At 44.3% G+C, this 26,031-nt stretch overlaps 1 protein-coding gene across 11 annotated transcripts in view; it reads left to right on the plus strand.

Annotated features, from left to right (window-relative positions):
* Positions 1 to 26,031, plus strand: part of CELF4 (CUGBP Elav-like family member 4) — an 888,080-nt gene that overhangs the window by 747,438 nt on the left and 114,611 nt on the right. For 10 of the 11 annotated variants that reach the window (XM_066986951.1, XM_066986950.1, XM_066986953.1 and 7 more), the window contains exons 7-8: positions 8,659 to 8,806; positions 22,483 to 22,632. In XM_066986951.1, the coding sequence (XP_066843052.1) occupies positions 8,659 to 8,806; positions 22,483 to 22,632 (298 nt within the window). The remainder of the gene's footprint in view (positions 1 to 8,658; positions 8,807 to 22,482; positions 22,633 to 26,031) is intronic. The other variant, XM_066986947.1, reaches the window with a different exon arrangement.

Here is a 26,031-nt window from a genome sequence, read left to right on the forward strand (position 1 = left end):
CACAAAAGGAAAGGAAGGGAGCGCCGAGGCTGTGTGACATTCCCTTGGTCGGATTAATCCACCCCCGACTGCTGGCTCTTAGATATCAGGGTGATTGTCACCTCATAAATGACAGCAGGAGGTGGAGAGATCGATAGCATGAGAGGGAATGGGAGGCCAGTTTTATTCAGCCTGAACTGAAGTTTAAGAGCTAAGGCAAGTCAAGAGGAGGGAAGGTGAAACAGTGAAAATGCAAGAGCAGGACAGCAGTGACAGCTGTTGCCAATGCCACCAGCAACTCATGTGACCTTGGGTGAGTCATTTGACCCCCTGGTCTCATTTTCCCATCTACAAATGAAGATGATGGCCAGATTTATTTATTTTCCAGTCTCCCTCAGGGACATGTCTCTCTCTCATGCCATCTCTCCATGGGTTTTCACACATGGACCTGGTGGTAATACAAGTTTAAGAACTGCCTCAGTGCTTAATAGTGAGGTCAGGACTAGCATGAGACACTGATTTGTACTCATAGCATGTCCTCCCAGCTATCCCACTGCAGTCCAGCCCTGACTGACATTGCCAGATGAGTTCCCAAGCAGTCCTACAAGAGCTGGTTAACCAGCAGCTTCTAGTGGCTTGTCCCATGGAGCAGGTTGTGGTGTCCCTAGGCAGTGGGTGCGTGCTGAATCCCCCAGAGAGGCACCCTCACCCCATCCACTTCACCAAGGCTGAATTAGCTCCTACACAGAGGTTTCCATGCATCAAGGTTACCAGTTCAACAGAAACCCACATGGTGCACTTGTTTGAGAGATTAGTGGGCAGCCCCGGATTTATAAATCAAGCAGCACCACTGGGTGGTGACAGTCGTTAGCGTGCTTACCAAGAGTGCTCTGGGCCCAATCTCCTCTTTAAGTTGCTTCCATAGCAGCTCAGCAAATGGCCATGTCATGGTTCACTCCCTGCTGCTGCTTCCTGCCAAGCCACTCAACCTCAGCTTAAGCAACCTTAACCTTGATAGCAGCAATGGCCCCATGTCAGCCAAGCAACTAGTCCTCAGGTTCAGCAGCTATATGGCCCCAGCTCCAGAGGCAACGAAATCAGCAAGCAGTGGGGATTCTCCTCTGTGTGGGGTTTTTGCCTCCCCCCTCATGTGCCACCTTCAAGAAAACAGGACAAAGCTTGGCACAAACTCCGTGTGCTGTTTCAGGGTTGCAGAAAGTCACATCAGACCCACCTCACCTCTTCTGTATGCAGCTCAAGGCAAGTCAGGTTTCATGGTTCCCTAAAGCTCCCAGAGTCCCTTTACTAATTTGTTTCAGTTTGTTTGGGTTGTTTCTTTTTTTTTTCCTTTTTTTTTTTCTTTCCCCAGCAATATCTTCCCAGATTCATTTATCTGCTTCTTTATTTTTTTTTATAAGGCAATTAATTATTTTAGTTTATGCATGTATAGGGCACCAGCCCTTTTTGTTGTCAGGTTCCTGTGGATCCACATCATCTGGGCATCAATTTCTGCAGTCTCAGTTAAAGCCTGCTTGAGGTACAGGTCTGAACTCAGCCTGTAGAGGAGGCTGATGCTAAGCAGCACCACCTTTGATCTGCTGCCAGCTGAGAACGAACCTGCAGGCACATACTGCGGCACAATGTGGCACAAAAACTCTTAGATTCTGGTAAGCAATGGGGTGGCCAAGCCTGAAATCATGAGCAGTGAAAGTCAAACCAGACTATGAATGGTGGTAATACAGTCTACAGTCCTGGCCCAAATAAGCAGCAGTGGAAAAGGTTCCTCCAGCTCTTCTTTCTGTGTAGGAAGTGGCAAGTGCTTAGTGACTGTCTCAGGTCACTACTGCCCCACCATGAAGAAAAGGAAACATGCAGAGACCAAGAAGGGTTGGGAAGATGGGAGAATGCAGAAGAGCAAAGCAAGAACAAAGGAAGGAGCCTTGGAAAGTGACAGATACTGTATAAATTATTTAATTTTTAAATTATTTAAAATAAGATCAAAGTCATAAATCAAGTTTGCATAAAAAATAGGGTGGGTGTATTAGCCACAGTCTCCTGGCCAAATTCCAGTCGTGGCACTGATTGTATCCTGCAGCAGGGGACAGGCATAGATTTAGTGAGTGAAAATGGACAGATGGGGACAGAGGCAGAACAGACAATGGTAACATTTGCTCTCTGGCCTAGAGCAAGTCCTTTCCCCTCAGTAAATCCCAGCTCCCCTCCCTCTGAAAAAGTGCAAATGGCTTTGGCTTCTGAACTGCAGACAGTAACTGCAACACATCCAGCACTGCACAGATCTCAGTCATAATCAGAAGTGGTCACCTTGGGATTCTGGGGTGGCAGTGACTCTATGGTGCTGACCATGAAACCTAGCTGCCCACCTCTGCCTCCCTGCTCCAGCTCCTGGGGAGCTGAAAGTGTGTTTCTGCTAAATGATTTGAGGTAGTGCTGAAGGTAAGAATCACTTTTTCCAGTGTTTATTCAATTTGTACTGTAAATTTATTTTTGAAATATATGTATATATATTAAATCTAACCCTACAAAATTAGGGAAAAAATTGCTTTATATAGATAGACTGTCTTCTCCATAGAATTATTTTATTTAAATGACCAAAATGGGACAGTATACTTGGTAAATACTACCAGTTATGCATATCAGTTGTTCTGATCTGTTCCAGAAGAGAAATCTATTTTGAAGTCATGGTATTTTGTAGCAGGGCCAATACCATATTTCTGATTGTCGTTTCCTTCGTATTTCAGAAAAATCGAGTAGCAGGGAATGAACCATGACATAGCCATTTGCACATTTGGGCTCCATATATGTATATATATGTGGTTGTTTTTTTTTTTTTTTTTTTCCAACAGTTTTCAGGAAGTTAGAAATCCAAGCTATCATGTAACAGTTTTCAGAAAGTCACTAAGACACATGAATCCATACATCACATATTTATTATTTTTTTGGTCTTAGTTCAATTTAAATAATATTTTCAAAGCAGAAATTTGTTTCTAAGAATAAATTTTTAAAAGGAAGGACCCTTCTGAATATTTTTCAGAATGCCTTAAGTTTGTTTGAAGGCTTGGAAGATGTTTTTATTTCCCAAGGGCCAGTTAGGTAAAACAGTCATGAGTTTGTCAATTCTGTGATTTACCAAATACGAGTCCTTTTACTGCTTGATTGATCGCTTTACTTACCTCTTTCTACCACAGGGATACCATGAGGATTAATTAGCTAAGTGTTTGTATAGAACATTAGAGGTGAGAAGCGTCGGATGCTGTTATATTACTTTTATTATTATTACTGAATGAAGAATATGAATAGTCAAACAAAGCATCAGGTGATTCAGATATGAGGACAGAAAATAACACTGAAAAAAATGAGAAGGTCATCGGATCATTCAGAGTAAGCCTTCTCCAAGGGCAATGATCACACTATTTCAAAAAGAGCGCATCAGAAATAATCCTTCTCGCCTCTTCCCCTTCTACAATTTCACATGTATTTATTTTGGGGACTAGGGAATGTTGACCGTAGCATCCTTGTCCTATTTCTAGCAGGAATTTTTGGCCTTGAGTAAGTCACTTCATCTCTCCATGCATCTGTTCCTCCTGTAGGAAAAGGATAATATTTCCTTTCCTGGAGTGCAGTTGCACAACCCTGCTGTCTGACAGCCACCCAGTGCCAGAGGCAGCCGTCTCATTCCCAACACCACCTCTGGCCATGGGTCCCCACCGCACTCCTCTAGGCTGGCAGTGACCATGCAGGGACCCACTTCTGGGAGGAGGACTGGCAGCAAGCACCAAGCAAGCTCTTGTTTTGGTGCAGCTGTGCTGCAGAACCTCACCCTTTGCTGTGCTTCATCTAAATCTATCATGATAGGATATGATGGATAACCCTGTGGAGGTACCTGTGCATCTACTGATGATATAGCCGTCTGAAGTTCAGCCACCTCAAGGTGAGGTAGCAAAAGATGTGAGGTGAATCCTCCCATCTTTCCCCGTTGACCAGCCATCATGTACTACCTCTCCCCATGCTTTAGATGGCCTCACCAGTGCTTGTCCAGATGCCCCGTTGGTTCTCAAGCCCTGGAATGGGGACTGCAGGCTCATAGCTCTAGAAATGCTGTCCACGTGCATGGACCGGTTTGATAACATCTCCTGGTCTCCTCAGAAGACGCACATTTGAGCAATGATAATGGCCAGGCTGGAAGAAAGAGGGAACGAATCCATAAAATCTGATGGGAAAAAGCTCTAAATGCTGAGGCAAAGATCATGCCAAGGAAGTGAGAGAAGCAGAAGGAAATACGTCCTTTCACGTGAGGAAGGGAAAAGCTCCCCTCTGTCCCCTTGGAACAGCCTGAGATAATAAGGCTGCTGCCTTTCTGATTAGTGCTCTGCGGCCCCAGCCCACGCAGGGAAAATCTGCATTTTAAATGGCATATTTTAAAGTACACAATACCCAGGGGCCCTGCTGCTATTGATTTGTCTCTGGTGGGGTCACTGCCTCACTTTCTACAGCTTTATTAACTGGGATCATACACTGGGCCTCTTTCAAAGTGAAAGGAGAGTGGATGGGACATTTGTCTTCAGGGGGAGCTGGGGAAGGAGCGGGGTGACTTTTATTTTAGCTCACTTGGGGATGCCCTGGTGGTTTTATAAGAAAGACCAGTGACCCTTAAGGACTTGCCCTCTTTTTGTAAATCCCCCTGGAGCCACGCGGGGGGAAGGAGTTAGGCCCGTGCCATCAGCTTCTTTCAAGGTGACCAAGTTCTTGTCCTCCCACTCCTGCAATGCCACTGCACTCAGCAGTGCTGTGACCATCAGCCAAGCTGTGACCATCATCTTCTGGGCTGGGAAGGTCCCCCTCCCCTTTCCCCTTAGCCCTTACCCTTGAGCACCTCCAACCTGATAGGGAAGGGCTGCATCTTCAAGGCATGAATGGGAAACATGACAGTAAAAGGGTGCTGGCGTGTTGCAAAGGGCTGTGATGTCTGGGTGTGGATGGGACGTGGTTGGGGTCCCCTCTCCAGCCAATGAAGCAAAGTCGATTAGCTGGGCTGCATGGCTGTGTTCAGGTATGGGATGCTATACTCCTTCCAGCTCTGGAGGAGATCCAGGTTTACCCCATGGGGTGGCTCTGAAGGCTGTAGTGAGCTGTATGTCCTCTGGGTCATGAGCTACAGGTCCCCAGCTCCATGTTTTACTGTGCCAAAGGGGCTTCCAGGTCTCCAGGGCAGCCCAGGTGTCCCCAGAGCACGGAACATTACAGAAATGGGGTGACCACTCCCTACAGGATGCCTGCTAGAGCAGAAGCAACAGAACCTAATTTCCCAAATCACAGTTTAGGGCCTTTACTACTTTATTTTTTCTGCATTAGCTTTTTAACCCTAAGCTGTATTTAACCTCTTTGCTCCTCAAGCTCCCAACTCAGTCTCTATGGGAGTATGGCCAGTTTTATTTGAATGTTTTTTTGAAACACACCAGACTTTAGGCTGTAGTCCCTGCACCTTCAGCAGTCATGAGCAGGTTAGGAATATCTTCCTCCTCTCATGATGAGAAAATTTCTTCTTCTTCTTCCTGAAGATCTATGACAGAAATACACGCATGGCGTTATACTGTAAGAAGTATCACACATGTAGCCAAGGTATAGTCTCCCAACACACATCTTCCAGTGCAAACTTATAAGCCCTCTGAATAGACAAGAAGCCACACATGCAGTTTGCAAACCAGAAGCACCTGCCGTTGTGGAGTTAACTCTGAACAGCTTAGAAACATCTATAAGCAGGAAAGGAAGTTGCATAAGCCATAAATAATGTCACAAGTGATTGTTTAGCTCTGCTGAGTGCAAAATGGAGATTGTCTTTGGAGCAGCACAATCATTTGTACTACCATTGGCAACACAGTGTCTTGTAGATAGAGCCCTGTGTCTCTTACCGCAAAGGTGAAACAAACAAAAAAAGGATTAACACTTTTCTTTTAAATGGTTGGGAACCGACATTCAAAAATATCCGCGGAGGGCCAAGTAAGGGGTGGGAATGATTTCACCTGACTGTGTCAGCATGTGCAGCTGAACTGATCACCAGGGACTTCACATGCAGTCAATAGGAAGAAACAAAGCTGCAATTCATCTTCCCAGAGGCAATTGGATACAGAAGGGATAGATGAATTTTGGCCTAGACTCTTCTTCCTGTTATCATATCAACCATAATAGGTGACTAACTCAGAGGCAACCCCATCTATATTTAGTTTACAGAATCTGACAAATGGAAATGTCAAAATCAAAGTCCACTGTCTGTCCTAGAAGTCCTAAGGAAAGTCCCTGGTACAAATTCCAGGCTATTATCTGCCAGCCAGACTGACCATGACACACACATGACCAGCTGTAGGTCACTCCATGTTTTGTGTGTTTGTTTGTGCAGCTCTGATCAGGTTTGGAGGAACACAGAGATAAGTCAGCAAAGGCCAGACTGGGACTGACCCCAGCCCTTGCAACTGCATCCATCTCAGAGAGATGCTACTTGGATCAGCAATTTTAAATGGATCCTATAGGCACAGGTCTTGGCCATCATTTCTGCAACCAGCCAATTATATCCTCAGCTGTCCCCAGGTGAAAATACCTGGCACAGAAAATGAGATGTGGGTCAGTACACCCAGTGCTGGAGTCAATACAGTGTTAAAGATGGATGGATTCCCCTTTCTTTATTCACTTCATTGGCATACTTAATAAAATCACCTGCTCAGTGCCTCATTTGGAGAATAAACTCAAATGATGCCTAGAAACAAATGTACTCCTTAAAGGGGAATCAGCATTGTGCTACAATAGAAAAGATTGTCTAATCACTCCATCAGTAATTACAAAGAACAGGATATCACTAATTAAAATGTGAAAGTGCCTTATGCAGGGTATAATAAAACAGGGTAATTAACAATCAAAGGGGAAGCCACCACCTTGGCACCAATCTCCATGAGGCTACAAAAAATAACAGTACTCAGCTCTACTACAGCACTCTTAATCTGTAGATCTGAAGGCACCCCTGCATGGGGAGACAGATATCCTGTGCCTCAGTTTATAGCTGGAGAAACCAAGACAAGTTTACACAATTTGTCCATGGTTAAACAGCAGGTCAGTGGCAGAGCATCCTTTAATTTTGTCTCTTCACAGATGGTGACAAGGAAATTTTCAGCATTTGAGTGAGAGAAGTGATTTCAAGGATTTGTTTCAGTGTGTATATGTAAGAACAGTCAGTTTAATATTTCAATATTAAACAGTAAGGAACAGATTTTGTCATGACTTTGTCAGACTTTCTCACAACTTTGTCATGACTTTTCTGTCGTGACTTTTGAAGTCTGAGAAGCATATCCCATGTGCTTAAACAACAGCATCAGAGGGTGATTTCTTGATGCGAGAGAAAGTAAAATCACAGAGAGCAGCAAAACTCATCCTGAAGACAGCAAAGGCATGAGTCACTTCTAAAATCTTTATAAAAAAATATTTTCCTTCTCTGCTGTTATCATCAAGTCATGTGTTACCAGAGGCTGGGGAATGAATACAGTGAGGTTTCAGTCTCTGCTCATCCTCTTTCAGTGGCCATTTGAAAATACCTCTCAAAAGCAAAAACAAACAAACAACAACAAGAAAGTAGCCAACAAGGAAATGCATCAGAATTTGGTTTTTGGTTACTATATATCTATTTAAAAAACCTCACAACATGTCCTATAATTCTGACTTATCTTCCCCATCCTTTCTCTAAGCATCCACCATCAGTCACTACTGGGGATTGGACACTGTTTCACAGGACCTCAAATGTACCTTGTCTGGCTCTTTGTACAGCTCCAGGGAAGGGAGACAAGAGGCAGCTTCATCTAAGCTGTCTTCTTCATACCAGGAGCATTTTACTGGCCCACTGCGGCCGTACTGTACACATGAACTGCACTGTCCATGAGTTAGGTTCAGAGTGAAAAATAATGATAGCAAAGTCTGGTTTTAATATAGGAAGCATTTCTGGCATAGTTATCCATTTGCCACCCTTCTCTTCCAAAATTCTTACTGCAAAATGCCTGAAAATATAGCCCAGGTTCCTTGTTTCTGCCTTTTGTAGGTGCTTTAGAAGAGGCAGCATTTTGATGACATTCTGGAAAAAAAAAAATTAAGGAAATCCCAGCAGCATGAGAAAGTGATTTTTCTCACCACCGGATGAAAATGGGTCAAGTTATCCCCAGAGAACTAGCTCAGCTTGCTGCTCTGGAGAGGGGATCCTCTCTCCTCACTGCTCCATATGCACTGGTCTCCCCTCAGCAGCCACCAGTGCTTTCCCAGAGCTTTGATACAAGCAACATAAGCCATGAAACCTCTCTGCTCAGGAACATATAAAGTGTTTTCTCTGCCTTTCTCATCAAGGAAGGGCCTGGCAGTCAGAGTGTTGAGTCCAGCTCACAGGAGGCCTCCACACAGGGGAACACACTGGGGATGTGGGGGCCATAAAGACCCCAAGATGAGATGATACAATTTGCCTCCTGTAGTGAGAAGGAAGGCCAAAGTTGGGGGGTACCACAGACGTGGCAAGCTGACATCTCAAATCAGAGGGATCCCTCACACCCTGGTGTGTGGCCTCCATCCTGGTGCTGGTGCCCCAGGCTGTTCTGCTGGTGATCGCGTGATATTTTTTCCCTGCTCTCTTTGTTCCAGCTGATGCAGCAGCAGGCCGCGATCATGGCATCGGTGGCACAGGGCGGCTACCTGAACCCCATGGCAGCCTTTGCCACGGCCCAGATGCAGCAGATGGCGGCTCTGAACATGAACGGCCTGGCGGCTGCCCCCATGACACCAACCTCAGGTAAGGGGCCGAGAGGGGTAGAAAGAGCAAAGGGCAGGAAAATCTGGCCACGTGGCAGAGGAGACGTGGAAGGATGTGTTAGCTGTCAGCTTCTCCTACAGTAAGTGTTTTCTAAAATGGTGGCCTTCCTGGTGAAGGCCACCAGAAGGAAGGAAGGAGCAGAGGTGACCAGATCCATTTTTGGGGCTGGAAGAGGGAACCTCTGCTGGGACTGGGGCCAGCTGGGGGTCAGTGTCTGTATCATGAAAAAGGTACGATAGCAAAGTCAAAGAGGGGGCCAGCAGTGAACTGTTGGGCTAGCAGTGCGCTGTGCTGAGCAGCACTCACTGGTTGGTGAGGGGAATGAGGGGGCTGAGACCCACCAGAGATGGGATGCAATGGGTTTTGGAGGAAGGAGGGAGCATGCCAGAAAGGAAGGCACTGGGAAGGGCTCCCAGCCATGACCCTTTGTGTTATCCCTTATACAGCTTCCCCTTAGCTCTTAGCATCAATGGGACAACATCACAAAACATCCCAGTGACCTGCGCTGGTTTATTGGTTGTTCATAGACACATGAAGGATCAGTGCTAGTTCTGTCACAACCATGCATGTCCAAAACCAAACAAAATAAGGTTTGTGGTGAGATGCTACGTTGTTAATGAGATGAGCTGTGTCTTTGGGACACATAAGCATTGTGCTGGTGTGAAATAGGACTGGAGGTGCTCAGGGAAGACTGGTGCTACCTGGAATGCAAGCATTTGGCAAGAAGGTTTCTTGCTGCTGGAGCAGAGACAGGTAGTCAGTGAAGGGCTGCCAGGGTCTGGCTAGACTGTGACAGGTCACAAGAAGCCTGTGCTAGGAGGTGGGTTATGTTATTCAGAGGCAGAGAATTAAGCTGGGATGGAAACAGGACTGGCTTTCCTGGGGCTTGAAGCACAGGTCAAGGAACTGGGCAGGACAGGTAGTCATGCAGTGGCGGGTGGCCTAGCAGCCAGGCACTAGGGTGGCAGCTGGGGAAAGCAGGGCCAAACTGTGAAAGAAGTGAGAATTTTGAGAGCTTTGTAATATACTGCTGACTCTGGTAGGGGAGCAGAAGATTCAAGGATGTAACTGCAGAGAAGGACCATTTCTAAGGGACAGTTTGGGATAGAAGTGTCCCAGGGGTGATGCCAGTTGTTCCTATGCGAGGTACTGGAGGTGATACTGAGCTCAGTGACATGGCATTGCAGTGAGCAATGCACTGAAGCACTGAGCTAGCCTGGAGAGGAGCAGCTTGACATGGGTTTGAGTTGAGATGTGGCAGGAGTGAGCTAGGCCTGAGCCAGCCATGGTGCAGCCAGTGATGGGAGGGCAGGATCTGGGACTCCTGCAGAGCAGAGTTGTAAGAGAGCAGCTTCACTGCTGAACATGGAGAAGTCTACGCCAGCACTGGAGCAGGAAAGGGCCAACTGACAGAGCAACCAGGAAAGATACCTCATGGCTGAGAAACACTGGATGGCAGGGAGATAAGGTACTGCGGCAGAGCAGGCTTGGAGGCTGTTGAATACAGTTCTAATGAATCCAGTTCTGCTAACTCTGTCTGCCAAAGAAAACCTCCCCATTAACACACAGCTTAGCATCTCTTTGCAATCTGTAGCTGGGAACAACGTCAGCAGCTACTGGGTCAGATTGTATTATATGAGAGGGTGGAGGGGAAAGGGGAGAAAGAAAGATAGATCTCATTCCACATGAATTTATGGAGAACCAAGAAAAAGTGCTTGACTCAAAAATCATACCATACATTTTGAAATATTTGCTTACATAACGATAAATTTATAAACAAAGAGTCGATGAAGCTACTGCGAATCCAAATAGAAAAGTGGCTTAATTATATGTGCACCCTTTAAACCTGCTGCTGGAAAGATTATCATATTTGCATTAGCTAGATTTGTTTTGTGTTGGTGGGAGCAGAGAGAATGTCAAATGTTCTTTAGTCACATGGTCTAAAATTTTGGGTAGACCTGTGTGGTGCCAGGAGTTGGACTTGATGATCCTTATGGGTCCCTTCCAACTCGGGATATTCTATGATTCTATGATTCTATGAAACAAAGAATGCCTGGAATTCAAATGCTCTCAGGGCCTGGAAAGCTGAATCCAGGCTGTGGTTCATGATGGCCTCACCACAGAAGAGCACAAACCCTTTTGCATATAAATGTCTTGAGAATTAGCAGTCCTGTGACATAGGCGTGTAAATACCAGTGAAACAACCAAATCCTGCGTCTGCCATGATATCCAGGACATGAAAAATATCCTAGCTCTTCTTCCGTGTAAGTTCTGCTCCTCTTCTGATGTGCCCACTGCCTTCTGGGAACTGTTAAACTCTTATTGTCAGAATACAGGAGGAAAGAAAGGTCATGTTTTTTACATGCTTTCCAGAGCACCCATGACTGGTCATTACTGAAAATAAGATGCTGGTTTAGATGATTGTTGTGGTTTAACCCGGCTGGCAGCTAAACACCACACAGCCGTTCGTTCACCCTCCCCCCTCCCTCTCTGGGATGGGGGAGAGAAACGGGAAAGTGAAGCCTGTGAGTTGAGATAAAGACAGTTTATTAAGACAGGAATATAATAACAATAATAATAATAATAGTGATAATGATAATAGTATTAATAATAATAATGTGTAAGAAACAAGTGATGCACAATGCAATTGCTCACCACCTGCTGACCGATGCCCAGCCTATCCCCGAGCAGCCGGCCCCCCACCCCAGCCAGCCACCCCTATATATTGTTTAGCATGACGTCAGATGGTATGGAATACCCCTTTGGCCAGTTTGGGTCAGCTGTCCTGGGTCTGTCCCCTCCCAGATCCTGCTGCACCCCCAGCCTGCTCGCTGGCAGGACAGAGCGAGAAGCCGAAAAGTCCTTGGCCTGGTGTAAACACTGCTCTGCAACAATTAAAACATCAGCATGTTATCAGCGTTCTTCTCATCCTAATCCAAAACACAGCACCCTACCAGCTACTAGGAGGGAAAATTAACTCTGTCCTAACTGGAACCAGGACAATGATCCCTTGATCTCTTTCATGGTGGCAGATTTTGCACTCTCCTTATGACATATTTTCAATCATGGAGCACATGCACTTTGGTATTATTGCAGATTTACCTTAAATGTGTAGCTTCCTTCATGAAATTCCTCTGTAATGGGTTGTGGAAATGTCCACTGACAATTATTCCTTGGGTGAAATGTTTAGACTTTGAAATGACTCCTTGTATTACTGCCACACTCACAAAGCTTGTGATAAGATGCATAGAAAATGTTTCACATACGTCTGAGCAAGCAAGCCTACAACACTAGCAGTGATTTCTGAGTAGCCAAGAGATATCTGAAGCCTAAAGTGAATTCTCCTAATGGCTTCTGTTAGCATTCAGAAAGCCAAATGGAAAATGATCATTCTGCTTCATAGCAGGATTTCCAGTCATTGAAGTATATCTTTGTTCTGACTTGGAATGAAAATGAAACATTTCAAACTTCTGTGAAAAACAGGCGTTAGAAAAAGTGTTTGGAACATTGAAAAAAAATTCTTTTGCTTAGGAAAGATCAAAACACAAGAAAAACTGCTAGAAAAAGGACTTTGGTAGCCCAGAATTCCTAAAGGCATTGGAGATATTGGCTGGGCACCGTGCCTCTGTGCTGGTATCTTCAGGCCCCTCGGGTTCTCACCTCCCTTTCAGACCAGAACCTGCTCCTGCAGAATTCCTAACCCAGCCCCCAGGACAACAGGTTTCTCAGGTCATGGCCATGAGTTCATTGATGTTCATGAGTTCCCATGAGACCTGGGAACTTCAAGAGTCTTGGATCCAGGCAGATCTAACAGACTAGAGGCAGGGTGCATCTCATGTGGCTTTAACCATACAAAAATTAGACACCCAGTTTGAACTAGTCATCTGGCTTGCCTGCAGTCAATGCAGAGCAGTAGGCAGTCCCAGTGGGTAACTCAGACCATAATAACTTTATGCTACTTGCCTGCATTTTGATGGCTCCCTAACAAGAATCAGTTTTATCTTGCACAATAGTCTGCAATAGCAAGGAAATTAATTTGATGTCTCTGAAACTTTGGTGCACATTTTGCTTTTCTCCCATCTTTGGTATAATCTGAGTGAAAAGTGGGTCTTTCTGGTTGCTTGTGCCACACTGTTTACTGCAAAGAGGGGACTAGAAATGAAAGTTCATTTAGGCTTCCTTTCTTCCCTTCTCCCTCCCTCCCTTCCTCCCTCTCTCCTTCCATGCTGTAAATCTACACCTGGTGTAGCTGCAGTGAGATGCCTCAAACTGGGGATGAAATCCACAACTAGCATGCGACACTGCCATTTGTTCTCTGTGGTGGCATTATGCTAGTCCTCCTCCGATTACAGATCTGACCTCTCCAGGGGGTTCTTTAAAAGAAGAAAATTAAAGAATTGCAATGAATATGCCTAAACTTCCTTACACATGCACAAAATGGCAAGCGCAAATCCCTTGCTGCAATTTTAGAAAAAACTACTTACATTGCCTATGCAAATAAAGGAGAGATCCAGAAAAGAAACTGAAATTTTAACTAGCTTTTGTGATTTGCAAGTTGATGGCATAAGCTTTGAGCATTGCCTTTGGACTGGGGTTGCCACCATTGGCTCCCAGTACCCCCACTGAGGACATTTTTAAAGGCCAACACAATTTAAATAAGCAAAGGGAAAGCAGCAGCTTGTCTGCTCAGGGTATAAGAAAAGAGATGAAATATTCCCTGCTTCTTGGGCTACTCAAATCAGAACATATAGAAACAGTTCATGAATCTTATTGGCTCTCTTAAAGCACCAACACAGATTTAAGTAGTCGGTAAAGTGTGTTGTTGGACTAACCCATCATGGTGTGCTGCTATGGTGAAGAAAATTTCTTCAATCGGTTTTAAAAAAGAGTTTCCTGTGAAAATGGTACTTTCAATCAGTAGTATACCCTGACACAGAAGGATATTGCTGAAGATAAGATAGTTTAACTTCACCCGCAGTTGGCAAGAGAAAAGTATGATTTCATACGTATTGAAAACTCATTTGGGGTCTTCAGAAACATCCTGAAAATGATTCAAGAAGCACAGACCATCCAGCCATTTTAAACAGACATAGGAGAAGACAATAAGATATGTGAGAAACACTCTGTAGCCAATAACTTAGGCTCAGGCGAGGATCTCAGTGAAGTAGTAATTTATTCGCGATTGCAATGGCGGGCGCCCCACAAGCAGGAGAGCGCACCCACTAGTTCCAAAACACAGTTTATATACTTTTTGATGACAGGACCCTCCCCTGTTTCCCCACTGAGTGGGTAATCCAGGTTCACAACCTATCCGATACTTCATAGACAATACATGGCCTTCAGTTGCTGGCCTGTTAAATTTCAAATTTCTTTTGACTTTTTTACTGTTTGAAGTGGTAATGTTTCCTCACTTATCTGATTTGACTTGACACCGTGATTTTCACCTAATTGCTCTAAGGAGTCCGGCTGTCTGCATTTTACAAGGTTTTCTGTTAAGCTTTCTTATCACTGTAAGCATATCTCAATACCACATTCCTTCCTTCTATACAATGTAACACTGCAAAAACAACATTTCCATTCCCACAATTCCCCCCTTTTCTCTTTTTATAATTTGTTGATTTTTGCAAATTTTTTCTCTAAGGTGTAATTTGGTAGATGTCTTCCTCTTCTTCACTTTCTTTGCTTTCCATTTCCTCTAATATCATCATCTTATCTGAGTAGGGTGGTGGATCCATGGTCATTTGTTTCGAAAGTGCAGTTTCAATTAACCGCTGGACAAGTCCCCTTACACAGGGGATAATGCAACAACCAATGGCTGTCAAAACTCCTGCTACTACAATCAAGGATGTAAATATGGACACTACCATTCCTTTCCATTTACCAAACCAAGATTCCAACCATCCTGTGATGGAAGTGTCTGTTCCTGAGTTTTCTGCCAATTCATTGGCAAGGGTGGTAAGCCCTTGCAATGCTCTAGTTACTGTGCCATCCGGGGCAGTATTGTTAGGGATAAAAGTACAACAACGGTTGCCCAGCATCACGCACACACCACCTTTCTCCGTAAGAATCATATCTAATGCTATTCTGTTTTCCCAAGCCATTTTGCTGGTGGCATCTAGTTGTTCAGCGATTCCTCTTATCGCATCTCTTGTATAGTTTATGAATCTCTGCTGATTATAATAGATATAATTAATCCAATCCACATTTTTATTAATTGTTACCCACCAGAACAGTGACTCAAACCCTGCAGCAATTTGATTCCTGGCTTTATGTTCATCCGGAACTCCTCTAGGCACCCCTATAGAGTCTATGTATACTCTATCATCAAATGATATTCCTAAGCTTCTTTTACTTCTTCTGGGTATTTGTGATGTTTCTCTTTCAAATGCCAGGGTGAAGGGTATAGCTAATTGAACAAGTGCACAAGTGCCTCCCCAGTTAGATGGTAGGGTGGACCGTAAGATCTTCCCTCCACAGTACCACCAGAGATCTGCCCTGGGGATCTCAAGTCTTGAATAGTTTCCCATCAAGTCCTCGGTAGCATTCAAGGTCCTCGTGCACAAGGCAAATTCTCCCAGATGCCAGGTAGCACTCACACCCTGCCGTGAGAGGCAAGCTGTATGGTTACCTATAGCTGTGGAGAATACAGGGGGAGCCCTGATATTGCTATCATGCAAGGAAGGGAATAGCAAAGAGAGAGACTTACAGGTCTCATTTCCCCAGGCAGTCTTTTCTTGGTACAATGCAATCATACATCGCATCCCTCGGGAGTCCTCGGTCCACCCCAATGGGCAGGGCACTATCTGGGCAATCAGTCGTCCCGAGGCACAAGCATAGCAATTGCTATGGTTGAGACTCTGGACAGTATATTTAACCCATTCTATCCAGGCATTCACATCCCCATACCCTGTTTCAATCTCAAATGTTTGCCTAAGATCTTTTATTTCTTTAACTGTGACAACTGCCGCATTTTGAAGAGGTTCTCCTGTTTTCTCTCCTGTTTTCCCTTTGAGTTTCTCTCTTTCTCTGATGGCAAGAGAATCGTTTCCATACAGCTATTCTCAATCTGGCTGTTGGGTCTCTACCAGTTATTTGTTCTCTCTGCTCAATTGTCGTTGGGCATTTAAATCTCCACAAGCTAACACCTCACAAGCATCAACCATGACAGATTGTGGTACATAACCCTCTGTCACATTCACCCATATTTTTATGGGGTATCCCGTCTTACTATTATCTGGTCATGCCTTTTCCAAGTTGCCAATTGACCAAGGCTTTCTCTGAGGCCTACAATCACTAAAAACAAAATTAATAATTGATTTTTCCCTGTCATTATTTTTAAACCTTAGGTTTCCAAATAATTATCAATACAAAGAATAAGATGTACACTACTACTAGAACAAAAACCCCTTGGGAGCACTTCAATTCACGATAGGTCTGTCCTTTCTCTCAATCACAAGTCACACTCATTAGTTACCTGTGAAAATAAAAGGTTAGTTTACAATTGCAAGCTCTTATCCTGCTCAGAGTCCACTATGAGATTTTTCTCTTCGATTTCAGCTTCCAACAAGTCTTCTGTAGGAACAGCTTCCCAGGTGCTAGGGTCGACGGATGCCTTCACTCGAGTATAGTGAGTCCAACCTTTTTCCGCAGTTCCTATGGCTGTTTCAGTGGTTAGTAGTACTTGGAAGTGTCCTTCCCATTCGGGCCGGAGTTGATCCTTTCCAGGTCTGAATCAGGACCCAATTTCCCACGGGTCCTGAGAGATGACAAAGAAGAGGACAACCCCAGAATACAGTTCTTAAGAAAACTCTCTTGTTTCGAATTGTGGTATCTCATCCCTTCTGCCCAGATAGGGTAATCCGAACAGCATCTCATACGGTGAAATTCCTATATCCTTTCTTGGTGCTGTTTGAACCTGTAGGAGTGCTAAAAGTAAACATTTTACCCAAGGAAGTTGGGTTTTTAACACTAATTTAGTTAATGGCTTCTTTAATGTCTGGTTCATTCGCTTTGCCTTCCCAGAAGAGGAGGGGTGCCAGGGGGTGTGAAAATCCCACTCAATCTCTAAGGCCTGCATTAACCCTTGCAGTACTTGTGAAGTGAAATTATTTCCTTGATCTGAATCAATGTTTTCAGCTATCCCATATCTAGGGACTATTTGCTCCGGTGATACCTTAGCCACCGTGTTTGCAGTGGCAGATACAGAAGGGAAAGCTTACACCCATCCAGTCACATGGTCAATTAGGACAACCAAGTACTTAAATCTCCCTCCTTTAGGTAACTCAGTAAAGTCTACCTGTATACTTGGGAAAGGTCGAATCCCTGGCTCCCGTCCCCCTCTAGGTTAGTTACAAATGACCTTTTTATTTACCTTTTGACATATGGTAAATCCTCTGCTTATTTGCTTCACTAAAGTGTATATTCCTACACAGACATACTTTCTTAGCACAACATCACACATTGCTTGCATCTCCCAATTTCTCTCTTGATGTAAAACATCATATTTGCCTCATTGGTGCTTTATTCAGCATTTCTCTCCCATCAGGGAGTATCCATTTTCCCTCAGGCTTCGTGGCTCCTGATTCCTTAAAGAAATCTCTCTTAAAAACTTTTTAGGTCTTTCTTAGTTTTCAACAATTCCCTGAATCCTCTCTGGATTTATTCTCAGTTTTCCCTCAGACATTAGATGCCTTAAATACCTGACTTCTCTTTCTACGTATTGTAATTTATTTTTCAATACTCCCAAGCCCTGCTTTCCCAGAAAGTTGAATAGCTTGTTAGTGGCTTCCTTCACAACTGTTTTCTCCTGTCCTGACAATAAACGATCATACACATTTTGTAACAGAAATTCCTCCTTGGGAGGTTGGAATTGCTCCAAAATCTGTTCTAGAACTTTGCCCAAATAAATCGGTGGCCCTGTAAACCCCTGAGGTAAAACTGTCCATCTGTATTGTTGCTTCCGCCCCCACTTCAGAGCCTTTCCAGTCAGAGGTGAATATATCTTTGCTCTCAGGGCCTGAGACCACTCCATTAATACCACTGTTATTCCAGTCTAACAACTTACTATTTGAATGCCCAATTTCATCATCAAATCCCTTCCCAACAAGTTAGTCCCTGCCTTGGGTACATACAATAATTGCCCAGTAATCGTTTTATCCCCTAGTCTCAGCTTGGTATCCCCCAAAGGTGGCACTGTTATCCCAGCCCCTTCTACCCCCATCACTTGTTAGGGTTTCATTAGTTAATTTAATCCCTGATACTTTACAGGCCAGTAATGACCTAGCTGCCCCTGTGTATTGTGTTTGATGGCAAGGTTCGGGAGGGGGCTGCAGTGGCAGCCCCCACGAGGAGAATCCAGAAACCACCCCGTGGGTGGCAGATAAGGGACAATTTCATCCGGCCCCAGAGGGGCCCACCGCTGCCCAGAGCCAAGCCATGAGCAACACAGTCCGTGCCTCTGTGAGAGCACATCCACGAAAACAAACAAACAAAAACCTGCTGCTCAACAGCAGCTGGGAGAGCGAGGAGTGAGAAACCTCCCCGCAGACACCAAAGTCAGCACAGAAGGAGGGGGTGGAGGCGCTCCAGGCGCCGGAGCCGAAGCCCCCTGTGGCCTGTGGAGGCGCCCCTGGTGGAGCAGGCTGCCCCCCCCTGCCCCCCCCTTCTCGATACTTGGGAAACTGACCAAACACCACAGCAAATATACCAAAACTTCTAGACTGTTACTTAGATAATGCCTACATCCTCTTTCCCTGCTCATTCAACTTTCCCAACTCATTCAAAAAACAGCTCTGTCAAACATTACATACCACACCTTTAACACCTTCAATAACCCTTTTAAACTCTTCTTTTCATCTTTCTCCAGCCTGTACTTTCACCAAAGTCTCAGTCATTAGCCAACTTAATTCCATACCTTTCTCCCTCATCCCATTTTCCTTCTCTCCTCCTTCTTCCACTCTGGATATTCCTACCTGAAGTGGCCAGCCTGCCCACACTTAAAACATCCCATCAAAGCCTGTCCCTGCTAAGATTCAGGCCACAACACGGGTAGCTTTCCTTGCCTGCCATTCCTTCATCTCTCTTCCTCTCTTTTCCATCCTGGCCCTGACTCCCCCTGAAGATTTTCTTCCTCTTTCTCCAACCCTCTGCCTGACTACCTGCTACACTGTCAATACCATTAGTTTCACTCTCTGCTTTTCCTTCTCATCTCCCCTCTTGACACACACGTTCAGGGCCTCCCACAGGAGGGCCCCCCAGTGACTGTTCACTACATCCCCCCCACCTTCTGGAGCATTTTCTGTGCATCTTGCCAGGCTTCAATCACAAAATGAACTTTCAAGAGCCCTTGGGATACCGGGTCCTCAGGATTCATCCCCAAGTACTTTCTCATTCTGACCCCAAGTCTCTCATATGATTTCTGTGTTGCACACTATTATTCTTCCAGCCAGGATCGGCAAGTGGGTATTTCTGCCCTGCCGGTATTACCCCTGGTCCTGGAGGATGAGTTCTTTCCCATTTTTGTATAGCAGCTCTCCTCCTGATCATTCCCATTTGTTTCCCTGTAAACAACATATTTATGTACATAATTCCCCCTCCCCAAGAGTATAAGTTAGGTCCTAGGAAACTCCTAACCTCTCTGCTGGTAAGGAGGGGGGGAAGTTCACTTAAGAGGATACACAGTTCGTGTTAGTACTGTTAGTATCAGGGAAGGCAAAATTCTCAGTACCTCTTCTACCTTGTTCTAATTCTTGCCAGAGCCTAGAGTACGCTCTTCTCTAGGGACAGTGTTAATTGCAGTCCCTGTCTCCTTTCCTGGAGCGACTGCTGCTGCCACCGGTGCAATATTAGGATTATAGGGAGCATAACTTGGCTCCTCCTCCAAAAAAAAAAAGGAATCTTATTGTTTACACATAAATTTCAAGCCTGAATTTTCATCAGGCCCATATTTTGGCCAAAATACTGCTGTTTCCTTAATTGGTTCTTTTGTCCAGACTAATACACAATATTTAACCATATTTATTTATTTATTTATTTTTACCATCTCCTCCAATTTTGAGATTATTTTTCCAATTTCTTATAATTCTTCAGGAAGAACTTTCGGTAGGCACTCCCCCAGGGATATCTCCCTGTCCCCTGGAACTCATATTTCCCATTTTTCCTATCCTGGAAAATGGTGGTGTACTGCCAAGCACTTCCCCGTGCAAGGGCTACCGCACACCTATGAGTTTACCAGATTCCCTGGTGTACTTCCGAGCACTACCCCGTGCAAGGATTACCGCACACCAAATTTCCCTGGTGTACTGCCAAGCACTTCCCCGTGCAAGGCTTACCGCACACCAAATTTCCCTGGTGTACTTCCGAGCACTACCCCGTGCAAGGATTACCGTACACCAAATTTCCCTGGTGTATTGCCAAGCACTTCCCTGTGCAAGGGCTTACCATACACCAAATTTCCCGAGACTCTTCCTTTCTCTCCCTTATCTCACGCTTCGTCCGTCTCCAGCCGCACCCCTCGCGGAGTTACGGAACCGCGGATCAGGACTCCACACTCGCTTCGTACAAAAGTACGTCTCAATCACACATCACACATCACACAGAGTCTCACCCGACCCCCAAGGCAATACTTAATATTTCTTACCTTGGTCTGTGCACAGAGTTACCGGATCAATTCTTAAAACCCGGAGTGCCTACCTTCTTCCCTTCCCCACTACTTCACGGATCCTGCCTCTTTCATCAGTCTCGGGCCCTCTGTCAGCTCACCGCAGAACCGCCGCCGTCGATGCACAGGACCGCTGAAATCAGCGGGGCATGCCTTCCTGCTGCTGCGGCGGTGGGGCTCCCCGGTAGGTGATTGGATCCCGGACGAGCCCCCAAATTGTGAGAAACACTCTGTAGCCAATAACTTAGGCTCAGGCGAGGATCTCAGTGAAGTAGTAATTTATTCGCGATTGCAATGGCGGGCGCCCCACAAGCAGGAGCGCACCTACTGGTTCCAAAACACAGTTTATATACTTTTTGATGACAGGACCCTCCCCTGTTTCCCCACTGAGTGGGTAATCCAGGTTCACAACCTATCCGATACTTCATAGACAATACATGGCCTTCAGTTGCTGGCCTGTTAAATTTCAAATTTCTTTTGACTTTTTTACTGTTTGAAGTGGTAATGTTTCCTCACTTATCTGATTTGACTTGACACCGTGATTTTCACCTAATTGCTCTAAGGAGTCCGGCTGTCTGCATTTTACAAGGTTTTCTGTTAAGCTTTCTTATCACTGTAAGCATATCTCAATACCACATTCCTTCCTTCTATACAATGTAACACTGCAAAAACAACATTTCCATTCCCACAGATAGCAGAGAGATTTAATTCTCCCCTCAGAAATGTAAGATTTCTTCACCGGTGGGTGACAGGATCCCACCCAAAACATACAGACTAAATTGTTTCTCTGAAATAGCAGCATTACAGCCCCCCATGACAGGGGGCTGGGAAGAAGGGGAGGAGTATGGTTCCATGAAAAAAACAAATCTAGCCCAACTTTTACCCCTTTTCAGTGGGAGATCAAAAACAAAGTCAGGCCAGGGCCAATCAGCAACACTAAAAAATGTATCACAGGCTGCCTTTAGGCTACAAATCAACTTGCCAAATCTTTTCAGTATCTCTGATGCTGAGGAAGTTTAGAATTAGTTTGCAAGTTAAATGCATATTCATGCGAGAGTGCAGAAAGAGTAGCCCTGGAAATCACTACGCCCACAAAGCTGACATCTCCAAATAGAAACTGTAGAAAGGTGGGACTGTGAATTTGCTTTTGGTGCTAAATGATATCTAGGAAAGAAATGTCTGCTTATTAAGCCATTAAACATGTAATACTCCAGGGAGAGAGTTGAGGAGGAAGCATGATATTCCTACAGTCTTCTATTACTTGATGTTAGCTGTGGATCTAGTCTAGAGATAGATCACCAAGCACAGGCCTCTCTGTTGAAGAAAGCTTTGCAAGCGTTTCTTATGTTCAGTGCTTTCCAAACAGAGGAGCAATGACAAGTTTAGCCTGTAATGGTGTGTGGGAGTGTGGCCATGGGGGTCGGCAAGCCCCATGGTTGGTGATAACATTGGACTCTTAAGGATGAGGCCATCAGGAATGTAAAGAGTTTAGAGGGAACAAAGAAGGGTGACTGAGGAAACGCCTTGCTGTCTCGGGTTGCTTGTTCTCCAGCCCTTAAGGCATGGAAGTTGCTGGGTGTTTGGGTTGCCCGGCAAAGTTGTTGACCAATGGATAGTTAGTGGGAAAGTACTGCTGTGGGGCGAATGGTATAAGAAGGGAGCCTGTCCTCAATATGGGGAGGCAACTAGGATAATGAAGTTATGCCCTCGATATGAGAGATGAAGTTAGGCCCTCAGTAAGAGAGAATGAAGTTATGTCATCAATAAAGAAGTAGCAGTTACTGATCCTAAAAGAACCCTGGTGTCCGTGTGGTCATTATGCCACAGTGGTGTGAGCAGTCCCTTTCTTTGTGAGAAAATTTGGAAGATCTTTCATTTCTTGAATTATCAGAAAGCTTCTGTGTGGTGGTCATAGCTGTTGTGTCAGTAGCTTTCTCCATGTAGTTATTGCTTCCAGTACTCATCAGCTTTAATTTTGTGTTCTCCCCACTTGCAGGTGGAAGCACACCTCCTGGTATAACTGCACCAACTGTGCCTAGCATCCCATCTCCAATTGGGGTGAATGGTTTCACTGGCCTCCTGCCGCAGGCTAATGGGCAGCCCACCGCAGAAGCCGTGTTTGCTAATGGCATCCACCCTTACCCAGGTAAGCCAGACCACAACCTGCTCCTTCAGTCCTAGGGAAATTGTCTACATCTGAGGTAGTGTAAGCTACTTCAGAAGGATTATACCTTGCACCTTCAGACCATGTGCACAGGCGGTGGGTGCTGGTCCCCAAAACAACAGCTGCATTCAAACCCTGTTGCCATACCAGGTCTGGAGACTGAAGCTCCTTCAGTACAGCCACAGAACTGGCTCAGCTTCACCCTTCAGTGGTACACCACTGAGGCACGGCTGCTAGGATTCATAGACTGTGAAAAGCTCAAAAGATCCAGTATTGAAAGAGTGATTTTGCAAGTCCTGGCAGTCAGGAATGAATGAGGCAGATTAAAGAATAGGTACCTACCTCTGTACAGGTACTTAACAAATATATGGACGCTGTGAGGCTGTAATCACCAAGAACTTAGGGGTTTACAGGTCCTTAATGTGCACTGACATTTTTCCAGGGTCCTTGGGATTTGATACAGCCCTCTTCTCCAGGCTGTACTTTTGATGGAAAGATCTTCCTAAAAAATTGGTGTACACAAACTAATAATACCAATCATAACAATAAAAATTTAAATAAATGTTACTAATTGATCCTAGTCACCAACATACAAAAAGGCATATTTTACCCTGGGGCACTCAGATTAATCTAGTCTGTTAGGAAGTCAAACATTCAGTCAGATACTCCAGCCAAAAACTCTGCAAAAGCCCTAACAAAAAAAAAAATATAAATAAATCTTTCCATCTCAACTAGTTCTGAAAACTCAGAAGATTCAACATCACTAGGGAGTTTATGAGCTACAAGGAAAAATATCACATAACACAGAAGTACAAAAGTCTTGCCTAGTTACTGCTCAAAGTCACTGGGAAAAAAAAAAAAAAACAAAAAAAACAGAACACAAAACAACTGTGAATGCAGCAAAGGAAATCCCAGAAATATCAAGAGTATTGAAAAAATAGTTATGTGAGAAACACTCCGTAGCCAATAACTTAGGCTCAGGCGAGGCTCTCAGTGAAGTAGTAATTTATTCGCGATTGCAATGGCGGGCGTCCCACAAGCAGGAGCGCACCTACTGGTTCCAAAACACAGTTTATATACTTTTTGATGACAGGACCCTCCCCTGTTTCCCCACTGAGTGGGTAATCCAGGTTCACAATCTATCTGATGCTTCACAGACAATGCATGGCCTTCAGTTGCCGGCCTGTTAAATTTCAGATTTCTTTTGACTTTTTTACTGTTTGAAGTGGTAATGTTTCTTCACTTATCTGACTTAACACCGTGATTTTCACCTAATTGTTCTAAGGAGTCTGGTTGTCTGCATTTTACAAGGTCGCCTGCTAAGTTTTCTTATCACTGCAAGCATATCTCAATACCCCATTCCTTACCTTTAAACAATGTAACTCTGCAAAAACAACATTTTTATTCCCACAGTTATAATTTCTTCCCACACAAAACTTGTAAACATTTAGCCATGAGTTCAACTTTAAGCAGAATTGAAATCAAGGGTCTTACTGTGCTAGAAGTTAGACGTGTACGTTTGTAGCAGGTTAGAGGGATGGGAAGCTCTTGGTAGCTTATGGGGAGGCATCAGAAGATTGAAGGAAGCCTTAGTGTGCTCAGTGAGCTCAGCCACTGCAGCAAGAAAGCACCCTATCTTTAGGGTGATATAAATAAATCCATTGGTTCATCTAAGCATCTACCTGTTTTCCAGTCTGTCATCTCTCTGTTTATTCGTCCCTTTCTATGTCTATCTTTTTTTCTGCTTTATCTAGCTCCTCTTAGCTAATTTTCCATGATACATTACTGCAGATATCAGAGAAAAGACGATCCCTGTAGATGAATCATAATGATTTGAGCTTTCATTACTACCTCCAAATACTCCCATAATTAAAGAAAGCTTTGAGTTAGGTATTTCATCTAAGATTATATGAAAGGCAGTGGCCTTAATCTGATCTTTTCTGAGTTTTGGAGAGACTTGTTCAGCCAGCAGTCCACAGTAAGCCCCTGCACAAATACCAAAAGCCTAACACACTGAAAGGTGAAAGTCATCCTAGCTTCACTTCACTGCAGGATGAGGGTCTCCTCTTTGCCAGTAGAGCTGACTTCCAAATATTTTGCTTTGTGTGAAGTCGGGATTTATCTCAGCATGTCTTCAGCAATACATTGGTCCTTCCCAGTGCTCAGCTTCCCTATAACTCAATGACATCCTAAGTGATAGCAGAGGTGTAAAGTGGTCAGCCAGAACCTTACCGTTCATTTTATTTCTGCCTGTCCCGACTAGCAATGAAACCTTGACAGCAAGCTCCTTTGTAGCAGGTTAGGTGTAGGACACGTCGTGTTTGCTCCATCATATTCTCTTCCTTCTCATGAGCATTAATACACCCTCCAAAACTTTCTTCCTTGCCACACGCTTTATTGAGGCCTGGAGCTTACCAGCATTAAAAAAATAAAATAATAAAATAAAATAAAAATAAAAAAAGGATTAGACATTTATGTGGCTAATGAGAACATCCACAGTCACATTAGACTAGATAAAAATGTAGAAAGGACACAAACCTTCATGTTTTATGGTATAATCCAGCCACTAATTGCTTGGGGTTAGAAATAAATTTTCATCACTGGGCAGCTTATTCCATCATTGTTCATTGATTTTTCGCACTTTCCTCTGTAGCATCTGTTATTGGCACTGCCCTGTGGTTCTGCATTTCTGAATGCAAGGGTAGAAATAAAATATTAAAGCTAAGCATGCAATTGCATTAACACTATAGAGAAGAAAAGAACACGACAGTCCCTATTCAAAGTCAGCATCTTCCAAACAATTTTCTTTTATGATATATTTCTCATTCTGAAAGTGGCCAAGAGTGCTGCAGTATTATGTATGTAACCATAGCAAGACTAGTCTCGCTATGGTTATGACTTGCTCTATGTTGTTTAATGCCTGAATTTTGCTCTCAGATACTCTTTCATACTCCACAAAAAAACTGAAATGTGGGTTCTGACCGTTATATCCTGTAGCAGAATGTGCTTTGTTGCCTGAAAATAGCAAAACAGGACAATCAAAATCTGTAGTGGCATGACATCCACATCATTCAGACCCAAATAAATCCCATTAATTGTGTACTTTGTCTACACGTCCATCTTTGTGTCTTGCTATATTTTTGCTGTTGCATCTAAACGACTTCAGAACTCCAGTCTTTGCACTACAAAAGCAGGTGCAAATCATATAATTGTATTTGCCCTGTAGTTTCACTATTTTTTTTCTGTCTTCACCAGTGCTCTTTTTTTTTTTTTTTTAACATTCCCTTTGTCTGGAGCAGGAACAGACACACAGTATCATTTGGGTCTTAGGTTTTTCACTACCGAAATCCCCATGACTTTGGAGCAAAGGCAAGAGTAGGT

This window comes from Anser cygnoides, chromosome 36 (genome assembly GCF_040182565.1).
Source record: "Anser cygnoides isolate HZ-2024a breed goose chromosome 36, Taihu_goose_T2T_genome, whole genome shotgun sequence".
Taxonomy (NCBI): Eukaryota; Metazoa; Chordata; class Aves; order Anseriformes; family Anatidae; genus Anser; species Anser cygnoides.